The following is a 14,985-nucleotide window of genomic DNA, read 5'->3' as shown; positions in this document are numbered from 1 at the left end:
AACCAATAGAGGGTTGTAGAAGATTCAAAAGGCAAAAGCATAAATTAGACTATTTCTTTTAGACTAACATGCATAAATAAAGAGAAAGAGATACACCTGCAGATTAGCCAAAAAAAAAAATACACCTGCATAGTGAGTAAGGTTGGAACTTAGAAGCCTAAATTGGAGTCCGGCTTCGGCTTAGGCTTAGGTGTGGCAAACTGGCGAGTTGTGGAGGCAAACGGATAATTGTAGGTTAAAGACGGCGGCAATGGCGTAAGGGATTTTTTTTTTTCCTAAATAGATTTGGGTTTTTTTAGTAACGGTTAACAGTTTGTTTGAATAAGCTACTTCAAAAAGTGCATTTTTAAAAATTAGCGTTTTTAAAACTTATGTTTTAAAAACACAATTTTTGAAACCATATTCAAGCATTTGGTAAAACTTAAAAAAAAAAAAAAAAAAAAAAAAAAAAAAAGAGAAGCATTTTGTCAATTGACCATTTGTGAAAAATTATTGTTTTTAGGGTAAATTACCAAAAATGACGCAATTCTAATAACAAGGACTCAAGGTACACTCAAAGCATTAATTTTAGATAAATTATAGTGAGTTTTTTTTAATACGAGAAATGCTATGTCCTCAATATTTTTACAACACTTTCATAACAAATTTTAAGTAGCAGATTGTTATTGGTGGAAAAAAAATAATATCAGTAGTAGGTTCAAATTAGAACTAATAACAATTTACCACTTATGATTTATCGTGAAAATGTTACGTACGCTAGCACTTCTCAATATAATATAATCAATAATATTATAATTTTCCCATCACGATAGGTGTTCAATCTTAAAAACTTTCCCGTGTCAGACTCCGCCATTCTAAACAACCAATTTTTTTTTTTTTTTTTTTTGGAAAAGTTGAAATCCAAACCACAAATAACTTAATGAAAAATTATTGAGAGAAAAAGAAAGAAAGATCCTGCTTGCAACAATGGCGTTTTGCAACTGGGGTGATTGAGCTTGCAAATGGTGCAATTGAGGCTTTGCCAACACATGTTCTTTCTATTTTCCACTTGTGTGCCATTTGGGTAAACCAGGTTTAGAAGCCTTTGCCTAGTGTTTCTTAACTACCATTAGAGCTTTTTCTGTGACGGTGTTCTACAACTTGCATTGAGAATTTGAGAACGACGAGATGTAGCAGGTAGAAGTTGTCATTAAGCAAATGATATTTTTGTCATTTAGAAAAGTTATGAGGATATTTTAAGAATTTACACCCTTCAAATCTGCGTTGTACTTGTATTTGTGTTTTTTAAAACGCATTCGCCTATCCAAACTTTGGGAATTTTGCATTTTAGTCTAAAAATGTGCGTTTGGGTGGTGCAACCACTTATAGCTCTAAATGACTGATTTTTGAATTTATAAGAGACTTGATTTACGAAGGATTTTTCTTTTTGGTGAATAATATTGCTGATTTGGGATTTGTTGTTGTTTGTATAAATTTGGACTGGCTATGGGCAATGAATGGCCTAGATGCTTGGATTTTTATTTTTTTTGGTAAAGTGTCTTTTTGAACTAATTTTGAAATTTGAGGGAGGCCCAATGGATTTAAAGAGAAGTAATTTTGGAAACGAGGAACTAAAATCAAATTTTTTTTCCAAAATCCTGTGGGGGGCCACTTAAGTAAAATTAGTGAGAATTTAAGGTAATTTTTAGATTTAATAGCTCTATTAGTAGGAATTTCAAAAAGTCAAGGGGGCCATGGCCCCCCTTCTAGCTCTCCACTAGTTTGATACTGATTATGAAGTTGCAGACATAATGTGTAGATATTATGTTATCTGAGTCCCTCTATTATTCGTGCTAGATTGAATATGTAGCAATCGAGTTTTTGGGTCAATTTTATATCATTTGTTTCTCTTTCCTCAAATATTTTATTATTAAAAGAAATTGGTATGCTTACAAGTTATAATGATCTAGAAAGTTCAACAAAAATTATTTATTTATAATGATATTATTCAAGATTAAGTTTACAATAAAATTCTCTCTCTCTCTCTCTCTCTCTCTCTCTCTCTCTCTATATATATATATATATATAATTTTTTTTATTTGTTAAGACATCCTATAATTTTTAACATATCTTTCGTTCAATGAACGTCAATCGTTTTCACCAAGTCTTGTCATTGTTCAAAGCTTCCGAAGACTTGGAAAGTTGTAGTCTTAGAATTATGGACTATATAATTTTTATGATGCAAATTGCAGAATTGCAAACTGAACATGCGGTCATTGAATGTGTAACAATAATGTTATCAAGCTCCCTCTATTAAACGAAGCCAGAATGAAGATGTAGAAATCATGTAATCTTAGTCAGTTTTATGTCATTTATTTATTTTTCCTCAAAATAAATGTGAGAGAGAGAGAGAGAGAGAGAGAGAGAGAGAGAGATTGATTTATTAGTTCATATCTCTACGTGCAATGCTCCTTTGCAATAATCAAGAAAAATCAATAAAAAGTTGTTTTTATACATATTTATTCAAGTTTAAACTACAAAATGCATAACTTTAATATATTTTCAAATTAGACATTTAAATTTCATTTCCTCCCATTTTATTCTTTCAATTGTAATCTAGTATCAATTTAGTCATTCTGTTAATTCTATTCAATCTCACCATAAGTATTAAAAATTTCACTTTCTAAAATGAAGTTGTTTTAATGAATTCTATGAGGTAGATCGAACGGAAGAGCTAAATTGAAAATGAATAGAAATTAAAGGATTCAAATTAAAACAAAAAAAGGTGAAAATAAAAGCACTGAGTTGTGAACAATGCAAAATTTGAGTATAATGTGTAATTTAGCCTATATTTAATGAGTTTAATCAATATATCAATTAGGTAATTTATAGAAAGGATAAACCTAATTTAATTAAAATTTATTTAGAGAAAATGAAACATAAGTTAATCCGAACTATATATGTTTTGTGTATTGTTGCATTATCTTTAAAAAAAAAAAAAGTGAATTATAATTTGTTCAAATTAACATAATTTCACACTAGTTAAAACTCCAAAATGTTGTCAGGCCCTATACTTTCTTAGAAGAGAGGAAAGTATCACTAATCTTCACAGTAATGATGGATGTAATAAATCCTAAAACTACTTGGGTTGGTGCCTATGAATGATTCCTATACAGACTTAAAAGTGATGTGTGTATGCTGTGAAAAGGGTGATGAAAATATGGAGAAAAAGAAAGTGAATTTTGTGGCTATGGGTGGGGGGTTGGTAACCTAAGCTAAAGAGGTTTTTAGCCTACGGCCAATAAAAATCCAGTGCCCTTTAAATTCGAATACTTCACACTTGAGAGAGGTGTTTTCCTTATTTTTAGTGCTTAATGGTTGTGCAATTGGTAGTATAATCTCATATTTATCTCCCACAAAAATTAATTAAGAAAAAAGAAAAAAGAAAATCCTATCCTAAACACAGAAATTTCTCTGGTTTAGAGCATCAGTGTTGATCAATTGGCACTTAGAGTTTCCAAATCAACACTTTGGTTCAACTAGGGGAGTGCTAATCTGCCAAGTAGGTCCCACTATTTGAGTTTTTCAATTGAAAAATGCTAAATATACAAACTATTTTACATTATTTTTTTACATACTGCTGATATGGTAAGTGATTAAGTAAAGAAAAAAAATGATATTAATGGTAGGTGCAGATGAGAATTAGTAGGAATTAGCCACATCAACTATTTATAAAAATGTTGTAAAATAGTTTTTATGTGTAACATTACTCTTTTCGATTTAATTCTAATTTTTACTATTGTTTTAAAAATAATTTATAATTTCTAGTATAATTGGTTCCCTAATGGACTAATCATAGATTTGGATGATTAACTCACAATGGCTTATAGGCTTTTCACAGCTGCAATGGTGATTATGTACACTGAAGTCTTTGGCTTTGGGGTCTATGCTAGTTGTGAATTGATTTCATAGGGCATTATGTTTGGTAGTATAAAGAAAAAGTGAAAATGGCAATGGTTATTCCACTATAGTAAGGGAAAAGAGAAGAATGCAAAGGATCTTCAAAATATATTCCATCTATTCTCTTATTTGAGAATTTAGTAAGGATGGATTAATGGAATAGTACTTGCTTATTCCACAAAAATTAGTCTAGTTCACATTTAGTTTCTTCTACTTCTTTTCTCAGGCTCTTAAACCATTTGTGCACTTCGGACAACAAGCCGAACAACCCTATAAACACGTTTAATGTATATGGATTGGTAATAACCCCCATTTAATGTATATGTTAAATCTTAAATGGTTGAATATGGGCATTCACCTCCCAAACACTCAGGAAATTTTTTAAGTATTTTGGGAGTATAGTAAAACGATACTCCATTCTCTTACATTTATGGTGAACCCCAGCATAAATGTGAGAGCAAAGAGCACCAATATAATTATTACTCCAAACACTCATACATTCGGAGGAATTTAGGTAGTAGCATTAAGAATTCTAACCAATATAATTATTTTAAAAAAAAACCACAACCTTACATCTCAATTGACACATTTCGTTGTTTTTATTAAAAGCATCATGGGTTCAAATCCTCTCCCAACTATCACATCATTAAAAAAAAAATGTATATTAAGTAATTAATTCATTGGATTTCCATAATATTGTTTAGTTAATCATGAGGGAAAGATCCACATCTTTTCCATTTTTGGTATCTTAGCGTGATGATGAGAAAGATTACAATAGAGTTGAAATTCTATTCCATTTAAAAATAAAAATAAAAACTCTAGGTTGCAATTACATATGGAAAATAGTTAATTTGATGTCATTAACTAATTTTAAGGCATTACACTGGGTTTGGCCTGGTTAATCTAGTTCATTTAGTTTCCCATTTTCTACTTCTCTGTTCACGGTCATTCTTGTTCTCTCTCAATTCCTGCCTCCAAATGGAAAAAACCGATAGAATTTCAGGCAAGTTCACGGATGAAGAAGAATAAGTCGAAGAACGAGAAGCAGAAGATGCAAGAAGCATCAACTAAAACCCAACTGTATGTAGCTATTTCAGTACTCTAAGAAGCATTCCTCTGCCACTGCAATCCCTGTTTTTCTTCAATTCCTTCACATATGTAGATGAAATGAACCCATATGGGACACATTGGGATTGAACCTTTTTTTTTTCCTTCTTACTGTACATAGAGATTAAAATAGAGGAAGATTAATAAAGGAAAACAAACACGGAAATTCTGGCTATCCCAATAGAAGTAAATCAAATACAAACACGGAATATCATAGAAATAATTGATCATGCTCTTCACATAACCAAGGACAAAGTAACAACTTCCTAAAATATATTCAAAATTATTCCAATTTGGTAAAATGTAGCAATGGAAATGTGTAAGGTGCACAATAGAGGACCCAAAATTAGCTTTTGCTCATAAGGGGGTGAGTCAAGATGGAAGTTTCTGCTGGAAATAATTTCTGGAAATACAAAGCATAAATACTATATTCTCTCTCACGTTTTCACACTGTTATATTTTTTTTTTAGGTAAAAATAAAAATATAGAGAATGTTACATATATGATGACCATGCTTCAAATCATAGCTGTCTTCTTCACAAATTATGTCTGTCTGAAGTTTTTTTGTGAGTCCATTTGAAGATGACAACTGAGATAAGCATGCTCTTATAACATTTTAGATTACTCCCTTAGCTGAATTCATCTTAATCAATCATTCTATATAGGCAAACGAACACATTTTTACAAATGACAACACCACATTCTTTTTACCCTTTAAATTCACACATCATGTTGTGATATGGTCATATGGTTTATGACCCAAACACAAGATAGTGTTGCATATCTCACCTGTAGTCAGCAACGGTACGATTAGATAACAACTCAGCTGCAATTGTTCCCTTTCTCTCTTTCCTCGTTAGTCTAACTGTGAAGAAGTATGATGTTGACACTATCACCATTCTCGATCTAATTGTCAAAAGACAAAATGGGGTATGAATTAGCCAAGCCTAAATAACAAAATGTATACCACCCAAAGGAGAATATACACACAGTCCTAGTTAGAGCTCCAAGATATCACATATTATACTATCAGTCAAGAAATTATAAATAGACTTGCCAGGAAAAACTTGAGCAATGTTTTGGATTTTGTATCACCCTTCTTGTAGTGCCTTTTCAGATCAATGGCACTTCTCAACTGTAATTGTGAACGCAGGAAAGAATTCAGAAATCAATAATAACCTACCTAAGTTATAGAATCTAAAATCCTAGCAAGCAAACGAACTATCAAAGTTAGATAAAAAGCAAGTGTCCTATTATCTTGATAAACCCATAACCCGTATATTGCAAGCTTCACAATAACTTATCCCCACATAAAAAAGGAAGCTTCACATTAAGTTCTTATATATGATTATTTAATTGTAATTATTTAGTACACAGAGAGCAATTTATTTTCTTGACACATCATAATAGGTCCCACTAATTAAATTCAAGCCCCATCATTCATGTGAGAGGAAAGAGCATTGCTCAAGGAGTATTGAATGACTTCCCATTATTTAGATATATATATATATATATATTGACTTAAATTCCTTTTTCTTTTATCTTTTATAGGTAAGAAAAAAATGACTTATTAAAATCTAAATAAGTTCCAGCATAATTCAAAAATAAATGGAAGATTGTTTCAGTAAGACTTGTTCAACTCAAGAGAAATACTGAGATGAATTAGGTATAGTCCTATATCTAGAATATGTTATGATAATAGAATGCTCACTTTGGTCAAAGTAAGAGCACATAATAATTTAAAAGCACATCTTAAATTACGATGTGTTTTGATGGGTTCTTGATGTAAATTTCATGTAGACAAATAGAATCATGTGCATTTAGGTAAATAACAAAATTTTCCGAGTGAAATTGAGTTGTAGAATCAACTTTTTGAAATTGAAACTATAAACATCCTAGATAGTGCAACAAATCAAAGATTCCAGGACACTACCATCATAATTACTTCAAGACAAGACCAAGTTTAATACTTTACTATGCCAATGCCATTTTACAAGAAAACTAACTGGCAATATATGACTAAAAGATATCATTAATATCCCTAGAAAATCATCTTTGTATGGTGTAGGGTAAATCCCTCTCACCAAGGATGTTGCATACAAGTTACAGGAGGCATGAAGAAGATTAGCAACCCTATCAGCATCATTGATAGAAAAAAAAACTACTAGTGCCATATTGTTGTATAACTATTATCAATTCTAGTTCAACTTGTGGAAAATTAACCAGCTTTCAGTTTCAAGTTGTTATTTTACCCATCTAGAGTTAAACTTTACAAAAACTATTTTATGGTAAGTAAAACTTTTACATTCCATACACAGGAATGAATTTTTGAATGCTAAACATGGATCCAGCCAAAGGCTATTGTCTACACATACATTATAGAACATATTAAATGCATTAATAGGAAGAACCCAACCTTCCACGTCATTTCTATTTTTCCAATTTGTGAATTATCTAAAGCCGAACAATCTCTTAAGTAGAAGAATAAGATCTAATTACACTTTAAGCTATAACATTAATTTACAAAGACACAGGGGTTATGGTTCACCACACCTTCAGTAAACACAAATCTTTCTCAATCTCAGGGGTTATGGTTTGTGCAGGCAAGTCAAACCTATGTACATTTTACCAAAAAAAAAATGTAATCATTGTTAGCAAATTTAACAACACTTCTAAATGAACAAATCTTGTAAGTTGAGACCCCAAATAAAAACTAAATTCCTCCACCCATATACACCAAAAGAAATGAGAAGAGTTAGTAATTAACTTGAAACCAAAAGCATCAAAGTTTAAGAAATTCAAAGCTTTCCTCTCTCTCTTTCTCAGCCAACCAATTAGACAGAAGAAAATATAATGAAAAGTTAAAATAGAAACTCTCATTGAAACACAGACATACCAAGCTTTTCCAGCAGTATTTTTGAGAAGCTTTCTCTTAAATTTGTTTTAACTTTCTGGAGAGGAAAAACCCATCAACAAGCTCTGAATTGGGTCTCCAAAGTGCACTGTTTTCACTCTGATTCTGAGATTCGCTCTCACACCCATTATGGGCTCTTGGTGAAAAATTTAGGTTCCCATGAAAGACCAATCACTTACTCTTTGGCATTCTATCCCCCCACCCCCAAAAAAGGGAGAAAAATAAAACTCAAACAGCTCCTTTGTAAAAACTAAAAAATTAAACAATGCACAAGGAATGATACACAAGCAAAACTCCAATGAGTTATTACTGAGTTATTAAGGTTGGAGTGTTCTGAATTCTGAGTTATTAAGGTTTCGCGATTGTTTTTTTTTTTTTTTTTTTGACCATGCAAGAAGAAAAGGTTCGTTGGGTTTAGAAGCTAAGGCTACTACACTAGTCATATTGACATTGATAAGGCCCAGCGTAGAGACCACAGAACTAGAAGGCCTCAAATGATGAGCTCATATCAACTAGGACCAAGTTTATTTATTTATTCACCCTATGTAACACTACTATTTTCATAAGGTTTGCTTCTTTTTTATGAGAAACAAACACACATGCACAAGGGAGAGAGAATGAGGTTCTAACACAAAGGCACCACAAACTCAACGTATGTCTAAAGAATTCTATCCTTAATGTTAATTTGGATGTTGCAGCATACATTATGAGCTCCCCAAATATTTGTTAACTTTTGGTAAGAATCAAAACATTAAAATTCTATATGTCAAAAGAAATCAACAGCCAAAACACATTAGTATGCAATTTTCTTCTGTAAGGTTCATCATTGTGACTAATGTTTACTCTATGCCATTGCCTTTATATATAGGAAGAAATGTAGAAGTCACAACATCTACAATAAAATATAGAACATAAGAGAAACTTACATGAAAGAAAAAAGATCTCAAGAGTTCATTATGGTCAGACTGTCACTTAGGAACTGACATAAGCCAAGGAGCAGTTTCTTCGGACCTAACCTTGAGATCCAGCCAGAACATTAAGACCTGACATCTTCATCATTGCCCAAGCAAAGTCCATTCGAAAGATTGATCCATCATCTGGCACATAAACCCTTGCCAATCTTGCAGTCTTCTCATTAGCTATCAATTTCTGATCGGCAAAAAGGAGTCCTCTCGCCTTTCACAAGCTCTGACAGTCGTGAGTGTCAAAACCTACCCCGAATGATACCAAAGATGACAATTCCTGCAAATATGATATCCCCATTGCAGACTCACTCATTTTTGTCTCAATGAGAAAATCAGGAGCTATAGTTGGGTTTGACTGCCCTGTCCCCTTGAGGTAAGGGAGGCATTTCTGTATGAATTCATAGCAAACCTTCCCAATGTCACGTGCATCTTCAGATGATTAAGAAACTGATACAAACCAAATAACTTTTTAAACCTTTTTCAACTCCATAAAATAAGGGTGGAAATGAGAAAAGGCAGAGAGATAGTAAGTACCTAGAAGACTAATTGTTTATCTTTCATCAATACCTCTAAAGGCAAAAAGGTGAAGTGTCAGTGTTATGTTATCATTTGGTCGTGGAATGCCGGCCAGTGCTTCGTTAAATATGAATGGATGTTGTCCCTCAATCCTATTAACATTGGATAGAAAGGGCCACCAGCCTGTGATGTCAAGTATAGTAGTTTACATCAGAGCACCAATAAAACGAGTTACTAAGAGCTGTTCTTTAGCATCAGTTTAACTGAATTTGAAATGAGAAAAATATTTCATTTTATTTATTTATTTAATTTTTGACATTTTTGACTGAAAAATTATAACCAAAAAGTTCGAGAAACAACTAGTTGGCTAAGTAAAGGTGACTGTAACAATTTGTGGAAACCAAAACAGCAAAAATCACTAGGAACATATTATCAATTCATTAATTTTCTAAGTTTTCCACATAACCAATATGTACTTTAGAATCTTATTGATAGACTCCTCAACATATAAAAATGTAAAGAGATACCATTTCTTTTAAAGTCTGTTTCTTACATTTTCCTCAAGTTTTATTTAAGCATCGTTTTTAACAAACAATCATCAAATCCTAAACCTTAGACTGTTGCCAAAGCCCTTAGGTGAAAGGACCTTAACAAAAAATATCTTAAAAGAGAGAGACAGAATATAGGAAGATTTTGGATCAAGAACAGACTAGCATAATGCCTTTAGTGGCAATAGAAACAATATCAACACATCAGATTACTCTCCTATATAGCTATACTTTAAACATAGAATTTTTTTTTTGAAAGGAAACATAGAAGCTTATGCACCCTATAATACTAGTAATAAGCCTCACATTAACACAAGTACAGCCATTCCTAACTAGAATAAAGCAAATTAGAAATGAAAAATCATCTTAACAATTTAAAGACACAGTTTTAATGAACCAAAAAATTATGAAATAGATTATTTTCAAATATATTATTAGCATATAAGAATGTACCTAGAATCAGTATTTGCATCCACCAAATTCTTCTTCAATGAGTTCGTCCACGAGCATTCTTCTTGGATCTTCGTACATTATTACCTTGTTCTCCATAAAAAATATTCACTAGCCATATTGGCTTTCCACTTGAGAACACAAGATAACCCAAACCTAATCCGAACATGAATCCAACACCGTAACCCAACAATACAACTTTCCAATGAAACCCATTTTCAAATTTGAAATCATCTTCCTGAATCGTTGATGATGGTGGTGGTTGTTGTCCCTCATCATTGCCACAAGCTTTTGTCATTGGAAATCCACATAACCCTTGGTTCCCATTGTAAGAATCATTCATAAAGGTATTGAACTGTTTACCTTGAGGTATCTGTCCAGAAAGATAGTTTTCTGATAGGTTTAAAATTTCCAGTGATGTGAGATCTGTCAATTGTATAGGAATTTCACCTATGAGCTTGTTTGAGGAGAGATCTAACCATTCGAGATTGGTTAATTTTCCCAACGATGGAGGCATACAACCTGTAAGATTATTGTGTGAAAAATTAAGCCCCTTAAGTGATTGAAGCTCTCCAATTGACTCTGAAATTTCTCCTTGGAAATTATTGTTGGAGAAATCAATGGTTGTGAATAGACTTTGGATTTTTACCAATTCAATGGAAATCCCTTTCATCTCCACTATCACAGAATCTTGATAATAAAAATCACCCATATATTTCAATTCACCTTTGCCGGCACTCGCATTCATCATGGCTTTTAAATACTTAAAAAGGTTTGTCGGCAAATGCCCATGGAACTCATTGTGAGAAAGGTCAATGATTCGCAAATTTGGGAATGGGAATTTGGTCTTGGGATTGCCTATAGCACCATGAAAGTTGTTTGACCGCAAGATAAGAACCCGCAAGTTTGGAAGATTTTCCAACCAAAGAGGAAAGGTTCCATTAATCTTGTTGTTACCAAAATCTAGAACTTCCAACTTTCTACAATGGACCAATGATTGTGGCAATGAACCTTCAAATTGGTTGCCATTGAGTTTAAGACTTCTCAAGTAACAGCCCTTTGCAAATGTTAAAGGGATAGTACCATGAAGATTGTTACTTTTCAAATCCAAATCTATGAGATAATTACTTGAGTTTCCCAAACATGGAGGAATCATGTTACTCAAGTGATTATAAGACAAATCAAGGTATTGGAGGGAACTGAGATTGCAAATCAAGAGAGGGATCTCTCCAGTTAAATTATTCCTTGAGACTGAAAAGAAATACAATGAATCCTTCCCCCCCTCCAAAAACCACTTCGGAATATTGCCTTTGATTTGGTTTTTGGAAAGGTCTAAGAGTTGTATATATTTTGCAGTTTGTAAAAAGTGTGGAAATTCAGTTATGTTGGAAGAAGACAATCGTAAATTGTTAATGTTGGGCAAGATATTGGTGGCAAAGGTGAAGGAGCTTAGTGACAAGAGAGGATTATTTGACATTTCAAGAGATTCAAGATTTTTGAGCCTAAAGAATATTTTTGACTCCACATTGCCACTTAAATTATTGAAGGAAACATTTAGTTCACGAAGGCTCACCAATTTAGAGATTGACAATGGAAGGGGACCACGTAATTTGTTATTATTCAACCGAAGCCTAACCAATGAGTTATGCAGGAATTCACCAATATGCCCAGTCAGTTGGTTATTGTCTAGAAATAAGTACTTCAAAGATGGTATGTCATACAACCAAGATGGTATAGTGCCGTTCAATAAGTTATCAGCTAACACGAGAATTACCAATTGGAAGGAATTTGAATAGTTGACTGACTATTGGAAGAACTGTTTGAAGAAGAAACTTGTGTCCAGTGCGTTGAAAAATCTGGAACTTGGCCTATGAAATTGTTGCCTGAGAGACCTAAGCTAGTAAGTCCTGCATTGTTTAGGAGGTACCATGGACACTGACCACCAAAGTTATTATATGAGAGGTCCAAAGAAGTTATTTGTGTGAGGTTTGAAAGAAATGTTGGATTCGATGAATCTATGAAATTGCATCCGCTGAGGTACAATTCTTTTAAGGACTTGAGATTGCTAATTAAATTAGGTAAGTCAATTGGGAATTCGGTACTAGAGAGATCCAAGGACTTGAGGGGAGTACTCCAGTTATACGTTGGAAGGGAACCGGTGAGATTGTAGTTGTAACCTAACTCAAGCAGCTGGAGGTTTGGAAGGTGGAATATATTATCTGGGAATCTCCCTTTCAATCCACAATAAAAAAGACTAAGAGATGTCAAAGAGGAAGACAAATTCATGAAAGAATTAGGTGAAACAGAAGACATGTTAACCTCAGTCAAAAAAAGTTCAGTTAGATGGGTTAGGTTTTGAACAAGCCTTTTCAAATTAGGCGTTTCTATTCTCATGCCAAAATTCCAAGAGAGATCTAGTGAAACCAGTTTGGATAAGTGGGAGATTTCGGAAGGGACATTACCAGCAACGGAAGACTCAGTGAGGTTGAGATGCGTCATGTTCGCAAAGCCACCAAACTTAGATGAAATTGCGGAGCTATTGAAATAGTTGTAAGCGAGGTTGAGCCACTGGAGATGGCGAAGAGAGAAAAGGGTGGAATTGGAATGGATGGGACCTTCAAGGCGACTGCAACTGAGGTCGAGACCAATGACATGACCTGTCATCGTATCACAGGTGACCCCATCCCACCCACAACAATCTGTACCCATTTTCCACGAATTCTTCGGAGGATAAGAATAATAATCACACCTATAAAGAGAATCACCGACAGAAAAAGAGTTTCTGAAATGGAGCAAAGCAGAGGATTGGTGTGAATGGCAAAGAGGCGTTGATGAATTAAAAGAGAGAGAAGAGGAACAATTATTAGGTTGAGAAAGCAAGAGCAAGCAAATGAGTAAGAGTAATACCCGCTCCATATTTGCTCTGCTCTGGCTGGTTTTAGAAATCAGAAGGAAAGGAAGGATATATCTTTTAGGAAGAGATGGGAAATGAGATGGCATAGATACATATATTTATAGTTATGACGAGAGACCATAACTACTATTATCAGGCACATGTAGACAATTCAATCCCTAGTCTTAGCTTTATTTTATCGGTTGGGCCCATGACTTGGAAAATTAAGGTGTTGTGGGTCACTTTTTTTTTTTTTTTTTTTTTTGGATGGAAATCTTGTGGGTCTCTTTAGTATTAACCAGCGTGCGGTCGCTCTGGAAATCTTATTTTAATGAACTTTTAATGACATTATTTTAATGAGCTAGCGTTAACTGTGGACTATATGTATAGAATTTAAGAGTAACTCTGTTAACTAAAGTACGCTGTGGATTATATAGCATAATTCTTTGATGCATATTCATTGATTAATAAAATCTAACTTTTCTTTGAAACACAAAAAAACACAAAAAAAAAAAAAAAAAAAAAAAACTAACTTTGAAAGTCAAAAAATCAGGTAATCAGAGGGAGATTTATAAAAATCCCTTATAAATAAGTATTATAATAATCCTTTCTACTTTACATTTATATTAGCTGATATTGATACCTGTAGTGAATATATTATTATTATTATTATTATTTATGTTTTGTGATTGGCTATTTTGGAGGATCAGTACTTTATGGAAATGATGAACTGATGACTTTTATTCTAGACACTGCAAAATAAGAAAAAAGGTATTCTCCTAGGCCCTGTCATAATTGTTTAATTAAATTATTTTAAATTAGGCACATGCCAAAATCACAAGTAAAAAAAGGACCAATCAGCTGCACCGCAATGATTAGGAATTTATAATGATTATGGTTTTGAAATTCCTAATCATTGTGGTGCAGCTGATGAAGGATGTTCTTCACCTCTTGGTTTCCCACATTTTTATTTTACTATGATTTAATTTGGCCTAGAAGGGGTTTCCAATCCATTGCCTGAAATATAAGCACTTCTGAAAACATCCTTAAGGAATACTGTATTAATCTTAATTCCTGTAAGGTACACTCATGACCAACATTTGTGAAATTGTGTTTTAAAATTCTTATTTTACAATTTAACTAAAATAATATTTTTTTTAAAATTAAAATTTCAGTTCATGTGGTAGAATGTGTAAGGTAAGAATGTATTACGGAGAATATGACATTGTGATATCATTACTCAGTTCTAATTTGGTGTTATAAAATTTCAATTCATGCATACAATAGTGGAGCCAACATCATAATTGGTTTCTTTTCGGGAAAAATGTAAAGGGATTTAATTAATGACTGATTATTTTCAATTTGATTCAATTAAAAATACTTTAAAATATATATATATATATATATATATATTAATAGTTAAAGTTGAGAAAAATCCAATTAGATCTCAAATTGGAATTCAATTAAAGTCTAATTTTACGCCACGTGTTTCATCTAATTTAAGTTTTTAAATTTTTGTACCAAGTAAGTTAATTTAATGTAAAAATTAGATTTCAATTAAAGTTTAATTTTGCACCACATATCCCATCTAATCTATTAAAAAAAAAAAATTGTGCCAAAGAGTTAATATAGTGTAGAAAATGAGGAGTTTAA

General features: G+C 32.7%; 2 protein-coding genes across 2 annotated transcripts; both read right to left on the bottom strand.

The window, feature by feature from the left end:
* Window positions 1-8,971: 8,971 nt before the first annotated feature.
* Window positions 8,972-11,595, bottom strand: LOC126721647 (receptor-like protein 33). The gene is made up of 4 exons (XM_050424698.1): window positions 10,527-11,595; window positions 9,493-9,624; window positions 9,176-9,354; window positions 8,972-9,109 (listed from the first exon to the last, which is right to left on the bottom strand). The coding sequence occupies exons 1-4, from the start codon at window positions 11,593-11,595 to the stop codon at window positions 8,972-8,974; spliced, it is 1,518 nt and encodes a 505-aa protein (XP_050280655.1).
* Window positions 11,596-11,775: 180 nt separating this feature from the next.
* LOC126721007 (receptor-like protein Cf-9) lies at window positions 11,776-13,580 on the bottom strand. Its single transcript, XM_050423960.1, has one exon. It carries the CDS (start codon window positions 13,437-13,439, stop codon window positions 12,210-12,212), a length of 1,230 nt encoding a protein of 409 aa, XP_050279917.1. The 5' UTR covers window positions 13,440-13,580; the 3' UTR covers window positions 11,776-12,209.
* Between the last annotated feature and the right edge of the window lie 1,405 nt (window positions 13,581-14,985).

Source organism: Quercus robur, chromosome 4 (genome assembly GCF_932294415.1).
Source record: "Quercus robur chromosome 4, dhQueRobu3.1, whole genome shotgun sequence".
Lineage (NCBI taxonomy): Eukaryota > Viridiplantae > Streptophyta > Magnoliopsida > Fagales > Fagaceae > Quercus > Quercus robur.
The sequence above is the reverse complement of the archived record's forward strand: the minus strand, read 5'-3'. Positions and strand labels throughout refer to the sequence as shown.

Coding starts and splice junctions, on each gene's coding strand:
- LOC126721647 (XM_050424698.1), bottom strand. CDS start 11,595: ATGATTCCTCCATGTTTGGGAAACTCAAGTAATTATCTCATAGATTTG. Junction 9,625..10,526: donor TATTTTTTATGGAGAACAAG/GTAATAATGTAC, acceptor TTGACATCACAG/GCTGGTGGCCCTTTCTATCC. Junction 9,110..9,175: donor CATCTTTGGTATCATTCGGG/GTAGGTTTTGAC, acceptor TTTGCCGATCAG/AAATTGATAGCTAATGAGAA.
- LOC126721007 (XM_050423960.1), bottom strand. CDS start 13,439: ATGCCATCTCATTTCCCATCTCTTCCTAAAAGATATATCCTTCCTTTC.